The 22,498-nt window shown below is 40.3% G+C and overlaps 1 protein-coding gene across 3 annotated transcripts in view; it reads left to right on the plus strand.

Moving 5' to 3' along the window:
- TRAPPC9 (trafficking protein particle complex subunit 9) overlaps positions 1 to 22,498 on the plus strand; it is an 816,338-nt gene that overhangs the window by 494,637 nt on the left and 299,203 nt on the right. Inside the window, exon 22 of one of the 3 annotated variants that reach the window (XM_077809758.1) lies at positions 12,089 to 12,204. The exons of the other annotated variants lie outside the window; for them this stretch is intronic. Coding sequence (XP_077665884.1) covers positions 12,089 to 12,126 — 38 coding nt within the window. The 3' untranslated portion in view covers positions 12,127 to 12,204. Of the gene's footprint in view, positions 1 to 12,088; positions 12,205 to 22,498 lie in introns of those variants that run through there. 3 annotated transcript variants of the gene reach the window in all.

Raw genomic sequence — 22,498 nt, forward strand, 5'->3', positions numbered from 1 at the left:
TGTGACTTAGTTCATCTGAAGTATCACTTCCTGCCTCTTCGTGACTTTATGCTGAACTTTATACTGCATTCCCTGGTGATTTTCCAATTTAAAAGTAGAAAGGGGCCATAATCACTTTATTGCTGTGGTTTGTGTTGTTAAAACTTTCTCTCAAAGCTCTGCGCAAAGAGAAACTGAACTGCCATCAGTGGCTTTCCTCAGACAAAGAGATCAAACAAATAGAATCACTCCCAACATTAGAAAGATTCACAAGAGTTCTAGTGTTCTACTGCAATTCATTATTAAAAATCCCCCTCTCCCTTTATTTTACTTTGGGTGGCAATAATATCAGCATTTTTATTAATGAACCTTTAGGTGTTTTTATGTCTTTCATTTCATTTTCCAAGTTACCTGAGGGGAAAACATTGCAGTGCTTCTTAGTGACAGAAAGTGTTGGTAAACAAGCCAATGTTATGTCTATTTTAAGAATGTTGGACCTGGTCTACACTGGGGGGGCATCGATCTAAGATACGCAACTTCAGCTACGAGAATAGCATAGCTGAAGTCGACGTATCTTAGATCAAATTAGAATCACTTCACGTCCTCGTGGCGCAGGATCGACGGCCACCGCTCCCCCGTCTGCTCCGCTTCCGCACCTCACCCTGGTGGAGTTCCGGAGTCAACAGCAGAGCAATCGGGAATCAATTTATTGCGTCTACACTAGATGTGATAAATCAATCCCCAATAGATCAATCGCTACCTGCCAATCTGGTGGGTAGTGTAGGTGTGGCCTCAAGGTATTGTGAGTGAAGCTTTAGAAATGAGAAATATTGAATGGTAGAAAGGGAAGTCTTGTTGTGGGGCTTATGTGGTGTTTAAAATAAGGGAAGGCAAGGTGAATTAGACGTTCCCAAGTGTAATATCTATAGTACATACATAGAGAATAAAAACAGATACAAATTATGGTTGTACAGTAATAATTATATATAATCCCATCAGGAGGACATCTGATCTTGTAAAGCATGGGATCAAAACTAGGGTGGTTTAATCTCAAGAACCCCAAGATAGTACCATCACTAAAAAATTAAATGAAACAACAACAAATCCTTTGCATTCCAGTAGATGTGGAAAGCAAGCTCTCAAAAGTGTTGGGAAATTCCAAAAGTTAAGGTTGAATCTTCAATTTTATGTCTGCTTTCCTGTGCATATAAAAAAGCATCTGTTTATGTCAATATATATATAATTAATATATAATACAGTCTGGCTTAAAGAACTTTATATACACTCCTGCTGTGTGCTGCTGCTTCACAAAGTTATGATGACCAGCAAAGGCACTGGAACTAGCTTTATGCAGAGTTAGGAAAGAGGGATGCTATTTGTTTGCAGGGCTTTCTTTGCAACCCTAAGGACCAGAAACCTCATGATTGTTTGGATTTTAATGGAAACTTAAAAACTGCAGAAACTCATAATGGATATTGGTCTCTTAACTCGCAAGGTGTAGGAAAGCAAAGGGCTCTTTTAAGCCTTATCCATGATCACAGGAAAATTATTCTCAGGGAGAATCAGAGATTTTATTTCAGCTGCCAGGAAATAGTTAAAAATTACCAGTTTTCATTCATAGGCTAAGTTTTATTTTAAATTTTGGAGAGTCAGCTTTAACCTTAAGGCTCGTGTTAGGTTTTATTTTGTGCTTGTACAGGGGTTGGAAAACAGTGGTGTACCAGTTAAAATTACATATTTTTTCTAGGCTAGAACCTTTCAACTTCATTTTAACTTACTGTTATGTCTGCAAAATGAGCAGTTCAAAACAAATCTATCTACCGCATTACACAGCACATCCAGTCTGGATGGTCTGAAAAAGAGCTTTGTGTAAGCTCGAAAGCTTGTCTCTCTCACCAACAGAAGTTCGTCCAAGAAAATATATTACCTCATCCACCTTGTCTGTCTAATATCCTGAGACCAATAAGGCTGCAACAGCACTCCATATAAATTTATTTGAAAGAGAAAAAGTTAACTTATTGATATAGTACTGATTCCATCCTATGGGTATTGTTTGGAATGGTGAGAAAACTTGTACTCTTTACGCAATGGTACAGATGTAATTCTATTTACAAAAACAAATATGTATTTTATCACTTTCAGACCCCCCCCCCACACACTGCAATGTCTCCTTAATAATTTCACAATCTTTTATTTTTTGTAATTTCCTTTTCATAGTCTCGGAAGAAATAAGGGAGATGTTAAAATCTGCTTAAAAAAATATAAAATTGGGAGAGAAGTTTGCACAAACCCTTCACCATTACCAAATTTACTTTAAAATAAACATACTTACATTCCCACGCACTGTCCATTTTCCTAAAGAATTTGTTTAACCTATTTAAAATTATAGACATCGCAGTTTGAATTATAGACAAAATAAGGATATATTGACAAGTTAGCACTTAGACTATGCAAGGATTTTAATTAGTTTTAATCAGTCCACACAAGAGATCCACTTCCTGGACACTATGGTGCAAATAAGCAATGGTCACATAAACACCACCCTATACCGGAAACCTACTGACCGCGATACCTACCAACATGCCTCCAGCTTTCATCCAGACCACGCCACATGATCCATTGTCTACAGCCAAGCTCTACGATACAACCGCATTTGCTCCAACCCCTCAGACATAGACAAACACCTACAAGATGTCTATCAAGCGTTCTTACAACTACAATACCCTCCTGCTGAAGTGAAGAGACAGATCGACAGAGCCAGAAGAGTACCCAGAAGTTACCTACTACAGGACAGGCCCAACAAAGAAAATAACAGAACGCCACTAGCCATCACCTTCAGCCCCCAACTAAAACCTCTCCAATGCATCATCAAGGATCCACAACCTATCCTGAAGGATGACCCATCACTCTCACAGATCTTGGGAGACTGGCCAGTTCTTGCTTACAGACAGCCCCCCAACCTGAAGTAAATACTCACCAGCAACCACACACCACACAACAGAACCACTAACCCAGGAACCTATCCTTGCAACAAAGCCCGTTGCCAACTGTGTCCACATATGTATTCAGGAGACACCATTATAGGGCCTAATCACATCAGCCACACTATCAGAGGCTCGTTCACCTGCGTAAAAGAATAAGTGGACACAAATCAGACGTCAAGAATTATAACATTCAAAAACCTGTTGGAGAACACTTCAATCTCTTTGGTCACTCAATTACAGACCTAAAAGTGGCAATTCTTCAACAAAAAAACTTCAGAAACAGACTCCAACGAGTTGACTGCTGAATTGGAATTAATTTGCAAACTGGATACAATTAACTTAGGCTTGATTAAAGACTGGTAGTGGATGGGTCATTACACAAAGTAAAACTATTTCCCCTTGTTTATTCCCCCCCGCACCACTGTTCTTGTCAACTGCTGGAAATGGCCCACCTTGATTATCACTACAAAAGGTCCCCCTCCCCCCTGCTCTCCTGCTGGTAATAGCTCACCTTAACTGATCACTCTCGTTAGAGTGTGTATGGTAACACCTATTGTTTCATGTTCTCTGTGTATATAAAATATCCCCACTATATTTTCCACTGAATGCATCCAATGAAGTGAGCTGTAGCTCACGAAAGCTGATGCTCAAATAAATTGGTTAGTCTCTAAGGTGCCACAAGTCCTCCTTTTCTTTTTGCGGATACAGACTAACACAACTGCTACTCTGAAACCAATTAGTTTTGTATTTCACAACTTGAAATTAGATATTCCAGTTAAATATTATTGAGCCAGATTTTAGAATAGTATTCATTATTCAGATTAATTTAGACTTCCCACAATTTTTTACTGAATGAACGTGTATTGAGAAGGTTATTATACTAGAACAGTTCAATACTGTTCATTTTTCCAATATAGAGGTGGCCATAGAAGAATAAGAAAGTTTAGCAAAGTAATTTTAAAGGCACTCATTGAACATTAAATCTAATCAGTTATTTTAAAAAAAAAAAATGAGTTAAGGTAAATTAGGTACTATATGTGGCTCAAATCCGCAGCTAATTTTTGTGGTTTTACGGTCATACTCACCTATTTTTAGAAATGTTTTTTTCTTCCCTATTGCTGTGTGAAACACCTTACACAAACAATAGGAAACCCTAAGGCCCCATCCTGACAGAGGATTCACACAGATGGACTCCTGCTTCCCAGCTGAAAGTGGCAGTCCACCTTCATGACTTACTAAATTGCAGTTGGTTACTCATTGTTAGTATATCAGGCACATACAGTGGACATTTGTGGGAGGCAAAATGCAGGCATTATAGATCAGGGATGCATATTTCATGACGGGAAGGTTTCTAGTAAATCATCCCTGCACTGTATTATTGTGATGATTTAGGCCCTGTTCCTGCAAACACCTAAGCATGTGAGTATCTTCATGCATTGGAGTATTCCCATCGAAGTCCATGGACTACTATTCACATGTGTAAGTTTATTCTTACACATGCATAACTTTTTACATGATTGGGGCATTACCAAGGTTTCTGTGCTTTACGCTGCATACCAGCTTGACAACCAGACTCTCCTTAGTTCTAATTCTGGCTCTGCCACCCACTCCCTTTGAGCAAGTCACTAAATTCCTTTATATCTGTTTGTGTCTCAAAGGCCCTGATCCTGCAGATATTTAATCATATGCTTAACTGAGTAGTCCCATTGACTTGGAATTACACACGCTTGTAAAGTTGAGCACATGAATAAAACTGTTTGTAGGACTGGGGCTTGATGTGGAAATAATGATACTTCCACATTTCACCAAGGTGTGGTGAAGATTAATGTCTGTGCGGCATTTTGAAGATAGAAAGGGTTTTGTGTGTATTATGATTTCAGTAAGAAGTCCTGTTTATGAGAGAGGTCAAGAGGATTAGAAAGATCAGTTCTTTCTCCGGTCTTGTTCAATGTTGCATGCAACATTTGAGAGAACTGGTAAGGCATTGTGGATTCAAATGCCAACAGTATGCAGATGACATACAGCTCTATGTATCTTTCACAATGTATGACACCACCATTCTCATTAAACTGGTCCAGGGCTTAGATGAGATATCCTCATGGATGAAGAACATCTGGTTGAAACTGAACCCAAGCAAACTGAAGGTTATGCTGGTGGGCAAGGAAAGCACTTTGAAGAGTGCAGTCTCATTTGGCTGAAATTGTACAACCACAGCTGCTCAGTTCAATCTACAATTTAGGAGTGTTCCTGAATTCCTTTTTGACTTATCACTAAGCTGTAATATAGCAGCATCTCCGAGTAACTCATTCTATCAGCTATGGTTGGCCAAGAGATTGCATCATATCCTAGCAGATGGATGATCTGGCCTTAGTTATACATACTTACAACTGCACTACAGCAATGCTACCTGCGTGTGAAGCCATCAGCCCTTGGGAAATTCCAGCTAGCACAGAATGGCAGCTTCTTTCTTCAGCTACCACAAGAACATCAAATCTGTCCTCTGTTTTCTGCCCTCATTTACCATGGAATATCAAGTCAAGTTAAAAGTCTCTGTCCTAAGCTTTAAGGTTCTTAATGGTTTGGGCCCAGAGTGCCTAAAAGATTGCCTGAAGCAGTGGCATAATGGATCCTCTGCAAGGGTAAAGCGCACTTGTACAGGACACAGAACTTTCTCTGGGACTGGTCCAAGAGTTTGGAACAAACTCCCAAAGGAATTACGAGCCATTAGAAAATTTACTATCTCTTGTTCCAAGTAAAAGTACACTTCCATGTTCTTGCTTTTGCTAATATAATCACATAGCAGTTTCCACGGTATGCATCCGATGAAGTAAGCTGTAGCTCATGAAAGCTCATGCTCAAATAAATTGGTTAGTCTCTAAGGTGCCACAAGTACTCCTTTTCTTTTTGCGAAGACAGACTAACACGGCTGTTACTCTGAAACCTGTCACATAGCACAGTGTACGTATAATACGTTCTCAGTCAAAGAATTTATGAGAAGATGGAGTTAAGGTGAAGACTATGTATCAGTAATTTAAGGGTAAGGAATTTTGCAGAGATGTTGTAATTATCCCAAAACCAAGCATTACAAATCCAGGAAATTGAGAGTTAAGGTAATACTTAAAATAAATCCACACATATTAAGGAAAGAAACGTAGTTAAGGCACCCAAACAACTGTAACTCTGCGCTGTAGTGATGTAACTCCATAACCATACCACTAGGATTATGGCACTTTGGTGTTTCTGGTCCCAGACTAGATTAAATTTGTAAAGACACTCAATTTTTTCATACTTTATCCCTTTGTGTCATCACTACAATCCAGATAAAGGTTGTTCTTCCCTATGATACCTTTGGTAAATGAACAGCTTTCCCCTTTGGTTCCTTGAGAAGGCTCTTAGTCAAGATCACTGTTCCCCAAAGTACTGTCTTGTCTTTGGAGCTGATGGTGGTAAGTGTGGTAAGGTGCCACAAGTACTCCTTTTCTTTTTGTTAAAACTAGTTCATCCAGCTTTTGTGAAGCAGCTTGCCCACAGTCACTCAAAAGTCAATAGCAGAGCAATAGAATATTGTCTTCTACCTCCCAGTTCTATGCTTTAATTACAAGCCTATCCTTCCTCCCATTTTATTGGAGAAAATGCTTTAGGATGCTGATAGTTGCCACAGGAAAATTGATCTGTATGACATCACCATCATTTTCCCTAACTCAGATTAATTTTTGACAGTGAATTTTCTTTTTCTGCTACCCTGGGTGATGAGTGGAGGAGCACATAGCCTGAATGAGTAGTGGGTTGTTATGGAAACTAGAAAAAATACACTGAGCAATTAATTCCTCTTTCTCAGAGATGTGCCTTTGGGTGCCGTTATCCTGATTAATGTTTTGGAGGTATGATGACGTGCAATTTTCTTCTTTTTAGCGGTCAGTCACTACATTCATATTCTAGTAGTTTGAAGACTAAAATCAAATCAGGACTGTAACATACCATATTGCTTTTTTATTTTAGTATCTCTGAATATACCAACATCCCTTTCTGACATACAAAAAGATAAGACAATATATTTTTCTGTAGAATACCTGCCAACATAATTAATGTCCACTGTTCCACATATCGAAAGGTAGATTTTTTTGCATGTTGAGAGGTGGAAATGTATATATTTAACCTGAAACTCTGACTGGAAATAAGGCATAAATTGTAATGGTTAGAGTAAGTAACCATTGGAATAATTTACCAGTGATCATGGTGAATTCTCCATCACTGACTTTTTAAGTCGATTGGATTTTTTTTAAAAAATATTCTCCAGGAATTATTTTGGGGAAGTTCTCTGGCCTGTGTTCTGCAGGAGGTCAGACTAGATGATCACAATGGTCCCTTCTGGCCTTGGAATCTATGAATCTATTACATAAGGAGTTACTAGAAAACTTTTTTCTCATATTGATATGTACACTTGATTTAGATAGAAACTTGTCTATCGTAGTGTAGGATGGAGGAATTAATACAGTTGGTATACTCTACAGCAGGGGAGGGCAAACGTTTTGGCCTGAGGGCCACATCGGGTTTCCGAAATTGTATGGAGGTGTGGCATGGCCCAGCCCCCACTTCTCACCCCCTGACCGCCCCCTCCCCCCCGGGACTCCTGGCCCATCCACCCCCACCCCCGCTCCCTGTCCCCTGACTGCCTCTGGAACCCCACCCCTGACTGCTTCCCGCTGCCCCATTCATCCCCTCCTCTCATTCCTGACTGTCCCCCTGGGGCTCCTGCCCCATCCAACCACCCCTTCTCCCTGTCCCGACTGCCCCCCCTGCTTCCCCATCCAACCCCCTCTCTCCTTCCTGACTGCTCCCCCGGGACCCCTTCCCCCATTCAACCACCCTGTTCCCCGCCCTCTGACTGCCCCGCCCCCTATCCACCCCCCCATCCCCTGAGTACCACCCCGAACTCCCCTGCCCCCTTAACGCACTGCCAGGAGCACCGGTGGCTGGCAGCACTACAGCCACACCGCCGAGAGCACCAGGACAGGCAGCTGTGTTGCCTGGCTGGAGCCAGCCACGCCACCGTGCAGCACAGAGCACTGGGTCAGGCTGCAGCTGTGCTGCCCAGAGCATTGCGACAGCAGCACAGTGAGCTAAGGCCACAGGGGAGGGGAAACAGCAGGGGCGGGGCTAGGGGCTAGCCTCCTGGGGCAGGAGCTCAGGGGCCAGGCAGGAGGGTTCTGCGGGCCGTAGTTTGCCCATCTCAGCTCTACAGGGAATAAAGAATGCCTGGATTGATTTTAGTTTCTTTACTCACCTAAGTGGCTAAAATGGGAATGCAGTACAATTGCCTGGAAAAAACTAAAGTCAAAATGTTCGTACCTTGGCACCTAAAATCTGGGTGCTAAATCCATATTTAGGCACATCCCATGACTCCTATTAAAGACATAGGCTTCCTTGGCACTCAAGTACATAAGAGCTGCAGGATAGACTGAAAGCTTGCAATCTTATAGGACATCAACACGCCACCTTTTGAGATTCTTATGACAGCAATCTCTGACCATTGCCACATTTTTCTTTTCTTTTCTTTTCTTTTCTTTTCTTTTCTTTTCTTTTCTTTTCTTTTCTTTTCTTTTCTTTTCTTTTCTTTTCTTTTCTTTTTTCTTTTCTTTTCCAATTTTTTGTAAAGAGAAAAATGGCTATATTAATAAATTATTATCGCTCTGGCTTGAGTGCACCAAAGTGGACAACACTTAAAGTTTTGAGATTGAGGGAAGAGGTTGTTGTCAAAGGGGATCCAGTGTGAAAACTAATCTGACTGTAAATCTGAATTCCATTGTATGAAGTCTTTTTCTCAGATTACAACTATTGGTTACTGAGAACTAGCCTACTTTACTTTATTTCACCAGTAGTAATTGCTTCACATTTTGTTGTGCAGTTTTCTTGTGCAGACTTTGTTTGTTTGTTTCTACAAAGACAAGTTTATCCCAGCGAGAAATTATACACATATGTGGACGGAGCTGTCTCTAATGAACAGGATGGAAAATAGTAATAAAATTAGATTTATTTACTCTATTTGTGTTTGATTTTCTGGGTGGGTTGGTTGGTTGTGGGGGTTTGTGTTTTTTTTTCTTTTCATTTTATTTTGTGGTTGGCACATGCAGTGTCAAACTGAATGACAGAAAATACTAAAGTTAGACAAATAGCCAGTATTCCAAATATGACTGTAGGATCAAAGTTGTTTGCAAATATCTCCAAGTTCCTTTCAGAACCTAAAAAATTACCAGTTGAGTTGTGGGAAAACTGTGATTCCTGCTTTTTAGGGAAAGATATTTTTATAGTGCTTTTAAGAGGGTTTTATTTTTATAAGCAGTCAAGAAAAATCTAATCATAACAAAAATGAAGCCTGTTCCTATAGTGAAACCAGTTGTCACTATTAACTTCTAAAGGATGTACATACGATGCTTAGATAAACCCAGAGTCACCAAAATGTAAAAATAAATAGTAAGATTGTGGGTTCTTCTCAGGACAGAAAGAAGAGATGAATCATTCAGGTACTGTCACAGAGAACCTTGAAATGAATTATGTTTATAAAGATGTCAGAATAACCATGAATTAACAAGTAGTAAAGAAATGATGGAAAAACAGTCAGTTCTTTTACGCCCAAAGACATTTTAAAGCAGTTCAGTTGTGTGCACGTTCAAATGACCTGGTTTCATATATTTATCTATTTGGAAAAGAGGATAAATAGGTAGTTCTACATTGCTTTTCTCATTGCCTGCAATGATAACTAGTGGTCTTAATTCTGCAGCATCTGCTTGCATTCTTATCTATTTGTAGTAGATTATTTACAGATTATAGTAATGTCTCTTAAAGTACATAATTCTGGATTCTCTTCTCATTTACGTTTTTACACTCTTTTGTGCTGATGTTAAATTAATCGCCTTCAGTGGAGTTATTCTTAATTTAGGGAAGTTTAAGTGAGGAAAGAATCAAAGGAAAGGTTTAAAAAAACTTGTTGAATTGTGTTTGAATTATGGAAGTCTCAAAAATACAAAATTATTTTAAAACAAGATTTTTTTCTCACTTTGTTTTACATTATGAAATTTAAAGTTTATCCTATGCGTGGCCCCTAATAAGGGCTTAATTTAATTAAATTTTTGAAAAGACTTTATACATGATTGAAATTAGCATATTGTGAGATGATATCCAGTACTTTATTTTATAAATCCATGTTTTCAAATGCACATATACATCTATATTTGCATTTTACAATATAAAAAGTATTGTGAATGTCCCGTACATTGAGATGGCTGAAGAAACATTATCTTTTGACTTTTGTGCCTTTCAATGCTCAACAATAAAATTGCTTATCATGTTTTTTTGTTACATATTATTTATATTCATGATAATGGACTAGAGTGACACTGTAATTGTTTATTAGATTAATTCTTGGTTATTTTTAGTTCAAGTAATTTCAAGTTCAATCAGATTATGATGCTGAACATCAGACACCCTGGGTGAAATCTTGACCCTACTGAAGTTAATGGGAGTTTTGCCATTATTTGTAAGTCATGAAATGTTTCCAAGCTCTTTCAAAGTTATTTTTTATAGCGTGTTAGATTTATGGTGTATAACTATACAAAGTATTTAATCTGTTTCCATCACGATAAAATTTTGCTGATCTAAATTGAAACAAATATGGCACTATGGCATCTGGCATGAATTTGGGATCATAGCTAATTACTGACATGTAATAAAAGGGGCTTTTAAATCAACATTTCACAAATGTTGTTTTTGTATCTTCTGCTATTTCTTTAAGTCTCTTAGACCTGGTCTCCACATAAAATTTAGATCAATATAGCTGCATCACTCTGGGATATGAAAAATTCATGCTCCTGAGAGCCATACTATGCCAACCAACCTCTTGGTGTAGATGTGGCTAGGTCGACAGCACAATGCCTCTGTCAATCAAACTATCACCACTTGGGGAAGTGGATTACCTAGAGTGATGGAAAACCCCTTCCATCAATGCAGGAAGCATCTACACTCGGGAGCTGCAGTGGCATAGCTGCAACACCATATCTGTGCTGCTGTAGAACCTGTAGTTTAGACAAGCCTTTATAGGGCCTCATATTTTGGTTTTGGGGTCATTATTTTTCAGACTTGAACGTGCCTTATTTATTAATTTTGAGAGGTGATCCATTAAAGAGTGCATTTCTTGAGAAGTTTGATGCATTATGCCATGTGTTCAGGCAGTCCTGTCCCCTTGCTGTTTGGAGTAATCATGTTACATCGTGCAAAATAATACATAAAAAACCATATAGACAGATGCACTTTCAGGTCTGGTAATTGGTTGTCATTTGGATTGTCAGTTTCCAGTATGTAGAAATAGAGAAAATGAATAGGAAATGTTATAGTGCTGGAAACTACTATGCTCATTTTTAAATTATATTTTACATAGTTGACATATGTGTAACTTGAATGATAACTTGACAACATTGACAAATAGGGCAATCATGTGTTCATTACTTTCTGTTCAAGTGTGAAGAGCAACAGCCCTTGAAGTATAGCTATGGTGTGAACAGTCTACTTTACTTTTATCGTGTGCTGAGTAATAGAAGCTTGGGTTGAGAGCCAGCTACTTGGTTTAATTCAGCAGACTGTTTATTGTAAATGGACATAAACCTCCTCCCATTATCTCACCTCTTATTGATGATATCATTGATCTCTGTAAGTGTAAACTTTGCTTCGCTATAAACCTGTGTTTTATGTTATACGTTACTAATTGTGACTAGTGCAAAGCCAACAAACAGTTTTGGACTTCCTCAGACAGGCTGTGAAAAAAATGATATGGGAATTAAAAAAAAAAAATCCCAACTAAATAAAGAAGATTTACCTGTTTTCACTGGCCTCAGATTTAAAATATCATAATTGTCAAAAAAGTGACCACATCACAAGTTCATTTTTTGTAGGTATTTATGAATTGTTGGTGCATACAGTACTGAAATAATTGTGTTCAGTTCTTTGGCAGGTTCTATTTGTGTAAACATAACTTTACAAAAGAGTATTTCTATGGCATATAGTTATATCTGGCTTGATTTTATTGTACCTTTTGAATTACTGACCAAAGTCCAAAATCCTTTTTTAATCCTTAGGCCTAGAAATTTCCAAAATATTTGTGAGCCAATTTTAAATTTCTGCACTGAAGAGGTTGTTGTATTGCTGTAAGAGCGTCTTACTTGAAGGGAGGAAAAATACTCTTTACCACTGGAAAATGGGGCATGTAGTGCATTGAAAGGGTTCTCATTAAATACACTGTGCTTCGGAGCTGCACTACTACAAGATTAAAGGTACGGAAAAAGCTCACTTTGTTTTTTCGTATTGATTTTGTTTGGGCTTATAAAATACAGAAGTACATTATTGTGTTTTTAGCCAAGTGACAGACCTACCTTTAAATACTCTTGTATGTACCAGAGAAATAACTATGCGTGAAATTCTGGTTGCGCTGAAGTCAGAGGCAAAACTCCCATTGACTTCAGTGGGGCCAGGATTTCACCCTCAGCTTCAGGACTGTTACTGCATGAAAGATACATGGAGAGCTCCATGCAACATAAAACACACATGAAACACATGTGAAACATACATGGAGAGCTCCATGTGGTCTTGGAGGGAAAGGGTTTTATTGTCAGTATTTCCTAATCCCAAAAGTAAAGTGGGGAAGGGGAGTTCAGACTAAATCATTACCAGTTCACTGTTCTACCTTTCAGCCAGTAAACAGCTCCCAGGTCTTTACAAAGGTCATAGCAGTAGTAGTTGTATTCCTCCGAAGACCAGGAGTGCAGATTTACCCCTGCCTAGATGATAAGGCTTGTCAAAGGCCAGTCCAAACTGCAAGTGCAGTATAATGTTGCCCTGATCCAGTCAACGTTCTGAGACAGAAGTTAGAGTTTATAGGGGCTGTACTGCACTAATCTCTAGCCCCAGGGCCTTTCTTCTGCACTCCAGGTTCTAGTCAATTCAATCACTTGTTATAGATTTGAAGGCGCTCCTGCTCACAACAGCACAAAACTCTGTAAGGCTTGCACCTATGTAGTTCAGCATGCCAGACTGCGCCTCACAACTGTGCTGGCATTAGCCAACTCACCAAGCCACCATCAGTTCACCTTGGTAATAAGAATGTCCTCCCGTGTCCTCACCTCCCTAGATTGGTGGACAAATCCATGTGTATATGTAGGCATTCCATTTGCCTTCCCACAATCAACTCTCCTGCTAGTGACAGATACTTCTGTTATGGCATGGGGAGCCCACTATGGTTTTCTACAGTTGCAGGGTCTGTGACTCAGACCTGATCTCCAAGATCCTACTCCACCCAAGCCTACTAATCTCTTCACTTAACTGCATGGAGCCTCCATAGCTAGACACTGGTGAGCAAGCTTACTTGAAAGACTTTCAATAAGTCCTGCTAAAGAGGGGTATGTCTTCTACAAGAGCTACTTACCTCGCTAAATGGAGGCATTTCTTCACCTGGTCTTGCCAGTATGCCAGTTCTTCAGTTCAACATATTCTGGACTTCTTCTTATACCTGAAACGCCAAGGTACGGTGATTTAGTTCCATCAAAGTACATCTGGCTTGTATTTCAGTGTTCCATCCTGAAGTAGATAAATCACTTCATTTTCTCCAACGATATGGCCATAAGGTTTTTAAAGGGCTTAGTCAAGTTATACCCTGAGTGCAACACCTTGTTCCTCCATGAGATCTAAACTTAGTACTGTCAAGACTTTTGGGTCCCCCATTTGAATTATTGGCTATCTGCTTTCTGCTGCGTCTGTCAATAAAGATGGCATTTTTGGTGTCTATTATCTCAGCCAGAAGTGTAATGGAGCTGCAGGCATTAGTGTCAGGACCTCCATATATGATCTTCTTTAAGCACAAGGTTTACCTGCGTCATCATCCAAACTTTGTCCCAAAGGTGGATTCCTCTTTCCGCATTAACTTAGGCAATTTTTTTTGGTCTGTTTTCTAACCAAAGCCGCATCTGACCAGGGAGGAAGAGTGATTGCATATCTTGGATGGCAGAAGAGCCTTGGCATTTTATCTGGACAGAACTAGACACTTTCGTAAGTCCTCCCAGTTGTTCTTAGCAGTGGTTGGCAGAGGAAGAGGTCAACCAGTCTACACTCAAGAGAATTTCCTCCTGGATCTCATCTTGCATATGTATGTGCGATGACATGGCTAATGTCACTCTGCCTGAAGGAGTCACAGCTCATTTGACAAGGTCGCAATCATCCTCAGCAGCCTTTCTGGCACAAGTTCCAATTGCAGGCATTTGTAGATCAGCAACCTGGTCCTCATGTTTGCTTCCCACTATGCTGTGGCTCAAGATTCCAGAGATGATGCTAGAGTTGGACGAATTGTTCTCCAATCTTTATTGAAATAGATTCCAATCCTGCCTCCTGTCTTAGAGCTTGTGAGTATCCAAGAGTGGAATGCATATGTGTAATCACTTGAAGAATAAAAAATGGCTACAGGTGTAAACCTGTTCCATAACTACTGTTGTTCCAGCTATTTTGCACATGTTCATTCCACAACCTGCTGTCCTACCCCTCTTCATCAGTGTTACAGCAAGAAGGAACTGAGGGGGCTGCAGAGGCTCTGCCCTTTATATCTGCATGCAGTGGCAAATGGCAGCACGGGAAGCTGGACCTGCCCAATGAGTACAGCTGAGGGAAAAAGTTTCTGACAACTTCTGCACTGGGTGCACCAACACCAACTGTGGAATTGACATGTGCAACACATCTTGTACAGCAATCATTATGGAACAGATTAATACCATTTTTTCTATACTTAGTTCTGAAATTTCCCCTAGGATGGTATACAAAAATATACTTGTGCCATTTTGTTTTGTAAAATTAAAATTACACTGCTTGGAACTTGTATCAATACTAGTGATAGCAGAGCAGTCGTCCCTAGAGAGAGAAGAAAGGTCTGAGTACTAGACTGGGTTCTAACCCTGGCTTTGGCATTCTCTCTCTCCATGGCTTTGGACATGTCAAACTCTGTACATAAAATTCCCTGTCTGTTAAATGGGTAGAGTACTACTTATCTTACGAGGGAGTTCTAAGAACATAATTAAAAACATTAACCAGTTCCTATCCAAAGTATTTGTTATTGCTCAAAGTAAAATAATTATTAGTGAACTATACTCATCCCAATGAGCATTCCTAAGTATAGAAAGGACTCATCCAATATTTTTTCTTAAATATGTAGTCATACAGTGAGTAGTCATTTGCTGTTTTCACTCTAACATTTGTTCTTAAAAGTTAAAAAAACAAACTTTCAACATTTCATTGTCAATGACAGATTTTTGTACAGGGCTAATAAAGCTAACTTGAACTGAATTATATTTATACCCTAATTCCATTAATGTTTTTACTAAATTGTTTCATCCCACCAACTTGCCTAAAATCTAAATAAGTATCCTGATAGGAGCAAAGATAGATGGATTAAAAGTTGAATGATGTTGCCATGAGGCTCCAATGCTGGTTAAGAGATCTAGAGACATAGAACAGGAGTGTCTTGTCTACATTAATTCAGTCCTCCAGAAGCTACATGTCAGCTCCTTCACTTCAGAGATTTGCAAACAGATAGGATGGTAGGGGATGGGTGAGAGTGCCCCTGGCTTCAAACTAAAATCAAGGTCAACTTAAAAACAAAACAAAGCATGAATGTAAAAATAGTAATTGTGAAAGGGCACACTGTTGACTCATATCCAGATTCTCGTCTACTGTAACCCCAGGTCCTTTTCTGCAGAACTGCTGCCTAGCCATTCGGTCCCTAGTCTGTAGCGGTGCATGGGATTCTTCCATCCTAAGTGCAGGACTCTACACTTTTCCTTGTTGAACCTCATCAGATTTCTTTTGGTCCAATGCTCTAATTTGTCTAACGCCCTCTGTATCCTATCCCTACCCTCCAGCATATCTACTAGTCCTCCCAGTTCAGTGTCACCTGCAGACTTGCTGAGGGTGCAATCCACACCATCCTCCAGATCATTTATGAAGATATTGAACAAAACCGGCCCCAGGACCGACCCTTGGGGCACTCCACTTGATACCGGCTGCCAACTAGACAGGGAGCCATTGATCACTACCCGTTGAGCCCGACAATCTAGGCAGCTTTCTATCCACCTTATAGTCCATTCATCCAGCCCATACTTCTTTAACTTGCTGACAAGAATACTGAGGGAGACCGTGTCAAAAGCTTTTCTAAAGTCAAGGAATAACGCATCCACTGCTTTCCCCTCATCCACAGAGCCAGTTATCTTGTCATAGAAGGCAATTAGATTAGTCAGGCATGACTTGCCCTTGGTGAATCCATGCTGACTGTTCCTGATCACTTTCCTCTACTCTAAGTGCTTCAGAATTGATTCCTTGAGGACCTGCTCCATGATTTTTCCAGGGACTGAGGTGAGGCTAACTGGCCTGTAAGTCCCCGGATCCTCCTCCTTCCCTTTTTAAAAGATGGGCACTACATTAGCCTTTTTCCAGTTGTCCAGGACCTCCCCCGATCACCATGAGTTTTCAAAGATAATGGCCAATGGCTCTGCAATCACATCCGCCAACTCCTTCAGCACTCTCGGATGCAGCACATCCGGCCCCATGGACTTGTGCTCGTCCAGCTTTTCTAAATAGTCCCGAATCACTTCTTTCTTTACAGAGGGCTGGTTACCTCCTCCCCATGCTGTGCTGCCCAGTGCAGTAGTCTGGGAGCGGACCTTGTTCGTGAAGACAGAGGCAAAAAAAGCATTGAGTACATTAGCTTTTTCCACATCCTCTGTCACTAGGTTGCCTCCCTCATTCAGTAAGGGGCCCACACTTTCCTTGACTTTCTTCTTGTTGCTAATATACCTGAAGAAACCCTTCTTCTTATTCTTAACATCTTTTGCTAGCTGCAACTCCAAGGGTGATTTGGCCTTCCTGATTTCACTCCTGCATGCCTGAGCAATATTTTTATACTCTTCCCTGGTCATTTGTTCAATCTTCCACTTCTCGTCAGCTTCTTTTTTGTGTTTAAATCAGCAAGGATTTCACTGTTAAAAGACAAGCTGGTCGCCTGCCATATTTACTATTCTTTCTACACATCGGGATGGTTTGTCCCTGTAACCTCAGTAAGGATTCTTTAAAATACAGCCAGCTCTCTTGGACTCCTTTCCCCCCCCATGTTATTCTCCCAGGGGACCCTGCCCATCAGTTATTACAACAGTATTTATCATAATGTTGATGTTGTGTCAGTGTCGCCTTCCTAACCCCTGGAATTGTGTGTATGTGTGTATATCCAGTAAAAATCATATTGATATGGGCCTGTATTCTGTCTGTGACAAAGCTCTGTGAATAGCTCCTTGTGTGTTCTATTCCAACTAAGAGTGGACCTGTTGCAAAATACCTGTGCATTGGGACTATTGCTACTAGGGATTCTGTGAACATTTATCATAGTTTTTTTAGCTAGATACAACCAATTTAATTATGTCTGAGATTTCATCTAACTCTCTTCTCACTAGTTTTATTTGTCAAAAACTTTTCCAATAGGAAGGAGATTATTTTTTCCTGTTCAAGTATATAGTACTGAATTTTTTTTTGTAGAAAAATCCAGTCAGTCCTACTTTCCAAAGTTGCAAGGAAGCTGATAATTTGACAGGACTATTTTTTTAGCAAAAAATGAAAATGTATTTAAATTTTCTAGGTTACCAGCCGCACTCAGAAAGTAGTGCATTTCTTGAGTACAATTTATAGTACATTTCTAGTGAGTCCTTTTCTCTCTCTCTCTCCCCCTCTCCCTCTCTCAAAACACCAGTCTGGACTCATGGGTGGTATTCTGATCATCTGGAAATTACAGATATCAGAAACAATATCATGTAAAGAAATTTAGCTTTAGTTGTGCCTACTGCCTATTAGGCAAGTTTCTTACAGTATCAAGAGCTAGCAGTGAAGTGACCAGCTAGCAGTACCTGGACCAGCTCTAGTTGGTTTAATATTAGCTATGCAACTGGATGAAAGGAAGAAAAAAGAAAAAGGCCTTTTTGGTTGAACTCTGAAACTTACATTAGAAGAGAGCGGTTTTCATTGGGAGACTTTAATTTATAGGATTGGGTTTGCTCTTCATTACAATGAAATTAACCATTGTCTCCTCCCTTCTGCCTGACATCTAGATCTCCACAACATGCAAAAGACAGACAGCCATTCAGTCAAGTCCTTCCTGGTTTGGCCTCTACTGAGTCCATATTTAGTGCCCTGGTGCATCTATAGAAAAAACGAATATGGGAGGCAGTGCTTAGTCCTTCTGACCAGTATTCTATGTGGCTGAACCTTCAGAGGGTCAGCATGGAAAGAAATAACCATGAAATCTGAATTCTGGCCATGAAGTGGGAGAACAAATCATAATACTTATCTTGTGAACTCTCACTTAGAGAAAGTGAAACTTCCAGCACCACAGCTGCCTTGGAGGCTGTCAGGGTTCCTTCCCCACTCTGAACTCTTGGGTACAGATGTGGGGATCTGCATGAAAGACCCCCTAAGCTTATTCTTACCAGCTTAGGTTAAAACTTCCCCAAGGCACAGATTTCTTTCTTGCCTTGGGAACCATCTTAGATTAAAAACCTGATACGCTGCCACCACCAAGCAATTTAAACAAAGAACAGGGAAAGAGACCACTTGGAGACGTCTTCCCCCAAAATATTCTCCCAAGCCCTACACCCCCTTTCCTGGGGAAGGCTTGATAATAATATCCACACCAACTGGTACAGGTGAACACAGACCCAAACCTTTGGATCTTAAGAACAATGAAAAATCAATCAGGTTCTTAAAAGAAGAATTTTATTTAAAGAAAAGGTAAAAGAATCACCTCTGTAAAATCAGGATGGTAAATACTTTACAGGGTAATCCAATTCAAAACATAGAAAATCCCTCTAGGCAAAACCTTAAGTTACAAAAAGACACAAAAACAGGAATACACATTCCCTCCAGCACAGTGAATTTCACAAGCCAAAACACAAAGAAAACCTAATGCATTTCCTAGCTAGATTACTTACTAACATTACAGGAGTTGGAAGGCTTGCATCCTTGATCTGTTCCCGGCAAAGAGATCACAGAGACAGACAAAACCCTTTGTCTCCCCTCCAGTTTTGAAAGTATCTTGTCTCCTCATTGGTCATTTTGGGTCAGGTGCCAGTGAGGTTACCTTAGTTTCTTAACCATTTACAAGTGAAAGGATTTTGCCTCTGGCCAGGAGGGATTTTATAGCACTATATACAGAAAGGTGGTTACCCTTCCCTTTATATTTATGACAGAGGCAGAGGAACCTGACTCTTCTGGAAGGTTCAGAATAGAAGACCTAACTGTTCTACATAACACTATCAAAAAAATTCTCTGTCTATATCAGTGGTTCTCAGTCTTTTTCATTTGCCAATAAGAAAAAACAAATAGAAGTGCAGACCCCTTTGGACATATACTGTCTGTACATATAGTTGAATTCTGTTTACTCAGTTTTCAGTCTGTCTTTTGTGGACACCTTAGACATAGTCCGTGGACCCCCAGTGGTCTGCGGACCACAGATTGAGAACCACTAATCTATAACAGTTGATTTAGAAAGATCCACAAGAGAAATTACAATTTGTGTGAGAGAAAAGGCAGTCAAAACACTTTCTCATTCACCCAGCACTTGAAGTACTGAGTTGATCAACGTTTACCTACCTTAGTGAAGAAAGAAATGTGTGAATCATTCTCCAAAGGTTGATCCTTTTGTCTCATTTCACTCTCCTCCTGGACATCACTGTTGTTAGAAATGATTGCACCTCCAAAAGATGCTTAGATGAAAAAGACAAAGTAATACTTAATACGAAGGAAGGAAGTCCTTTGAAGTTTCCGCTATTCAGTTCCTAGTTTCTCTTTAATACTGTTATCTAACAATTTTTTTAGAATGGATGGGAGAACTTCACTTTATTTTTACCAGGGTTTCATTTTTAAAGGGTTCAGGAAATCCTAGATATTTCAAAATGGGAGATGGCTGCTTGTTTCCTATACTTCTCTGCTTCTCATTCTCATAGGACTGGTCAACACCACGCAGACAGGTTGACAAAGGGCAGCTTACGTTGACCTAATTATATCAGTGTATACACTACAGCCTTGACCCGCTGATGTAAGTGCCCTGCTACACTGACGATATAACTCCACCTCCACAAGAGGTGTAGGGCTTATGTCTGTGTAGTTAGGGCAACGCAGTGTCTGTGTAGACAGTTCATTACTTACATCTTCTGTTGGCTGTCTTGTCTGTCTTGAAATTGATAAGAGAGCTGAGCAGCTAGAGCCTGGTTTCCCCCAGCTCTCCACTCCCAGCTGGGCTGCTGCCCAGATGCTCCCCACTCAGGGAGCCGAGAAGCCAGGACAGCTGTCCCCTCCCCCACATTTCTAGCTGGGAGTGGGGAGCAGAGAGCACTGGGGGGAAGGAGGGACAGCCGCATGGTGCTTAGAGTCCTGGCTCTCAGCTCCCCCGCACACACTTCCCCTCTTCAGTCGGTGGAAGTGCTCCGGGTGAGGATGTGCACAAGCCACAGAAGGAGAGTAGTGTGGACAGGTAGGTCAACTTAGGGCTGTAGTGTAGACATGCGCTTAGACTTTCTTTTTAAAAGCATGACTATGCCTACAGTGAAAAGGTCTCTATGGCTCTGCTTCTCCAGGTGACAGAAAAGCTGAATAAGATGTAACCAGTTCAAGGAATTTCTCTTTGGGGAGCATCTAGATTCCACCCTGATGGGTAGTTATTGTTGAGAATAAAAGGACTTTATCTTCTTCATCTAGGAAACATAAACTTATTTCCTTTTATATTTCCTTTTTCCAGGTATACCATGTCTCATGTTTCTCATTCACTAGGCATGGGAAGACTGATTGAGTTGAGGACATAGTTAGAGATTTAATTTGTAGTCGATGAGAGACAATAAATATGGTGTCATGTTTTACAAGGTCATTTTTAAGAGCAAACCTCACGTTTGAAAGACTTGGTCTACACTTAAAAATTATATCAGCATAGTAGCTGCCTTGGTCAGGGGTGTGAAAAAACTGTCACCTGTTAATAATAAAGCTATGCCAACAAAATCCCCTTTCTATATGCAGCTATGTCAACTGAAGAATGCTTCTGTAAATGTAGCTGATATCATTCGGGGAGATGGTATTCCTGTGCTGACAGAAAAACATTTTCTATTGGTGTAGACTGCATCTACGCTAGGGACCTGTGCCAGCATATGTTCTGTAGTGTAGATGTAGCTTTATTTAGCTACCATAAAGGACTTAACTCCCAGATCCACAGGGGCACATAGAGATATAACTCTTGCATGCTAAAGTCCCGGTTTGAGGCACTGCTACAATCCACAAACCCCCGCTCAGCTGTCACCTAACCCTGTGGGTGCCTAACCACGCTCAGTGCTTAAATATCTGTTGTAAAAGTTCCTTAGGTGCCTAACTTTCTGCCTCTGGACATTTGCACTGTTGCCTCACTTTAGGCACCTGGAGGCCTATCTCGCGCTTAAGCCCCAGTGCGATCCACAAACCAGGAGAAGATAGACAAAGGAGCGCGAGTCTTACGTGTTGTGCCCAATCTGTCAGGCATGCTCAGAGGCTGCCTGCTGGATCGGGTCCCATTCAAAATCTGTCTGGAGGAGGAGGAATTTGCACTACTGACCTCTTTATAACTTTTAGCCCAGTGGTTAGAATACTCACTTAGGATGTGGGAAACCCAACCACAGGGCTAAAAGTTTTAAGGTTGGCACCTCCTTCTCCTCTGTTTGCTGTGGAGCAAGGCAGGCATCTAACTCATTCTCTCAAGAAATGACTTAGGCACCTAATCTGCCTGACTCCAAGAGAGGAGTTCATAGTCGTGTATTGGAAGCAGAGATAGGTGCCTTCCTTCAGCCAGGACTTAGGCACCAGTATTTGTGAGAGAGATGGGGTTTAGGACACACTTTTCTCTTTCATATCTCTCACTGGGTAGCTTAGATATCTGTCTGCTGGCTTTTGTGGATCCCATTCGTATAGACTCATAGATTCCAAGGGCAAAATGGACCATTGTGATAATCTAGGGTGACGTCCAGTATAACACAGGCCATAGAACCTCCCCAAAATGATTCCGAGAGTATATCTTTTAGAGAAAAAAAAACATTCACTCTTCATTTAAAAATTGTCAGTGATGGAGAATCTACCGAGATCATTGGTAAATTGTTCCAGTGGTTATTTCCCCTCACTGTTAAAAAATTATGCCTTATTTCTAGTCTAAATTTCTCTAGCTTCAAATTTCAGCCATTGCTTTTTGATATACTTTTCTCTGCTGGATTGAAGAGCGCATTATTCAATATTTATTTCCCATGTTGGTACTTATATTTGTAATCAAGCCATCCCTCAATTTCTCTTTGTCAAGCTAAGTAGATTCAGATCCATGAGTCTGTCCCAATAAGGTGTATCTCAGGTACCTATCTCTCACCTTGCATTGTGCAGGGATTCCCAGGGTATGTCTACATTGAAATTGG

This window comes from Eretmochelys imbricata, chromosome 2, assembly GCF_965152235.1.
Source record: "Eretmochelys imbricata isolate rEreImb1 chromosome 2, rEreImb1.hap1, whole genome shotgun sequence".
NCBI lineage: Eukaryota > Metazoa > Chordata > Testudines > Cheloniidae > Eretmochelys > Eretmochelys imbricata.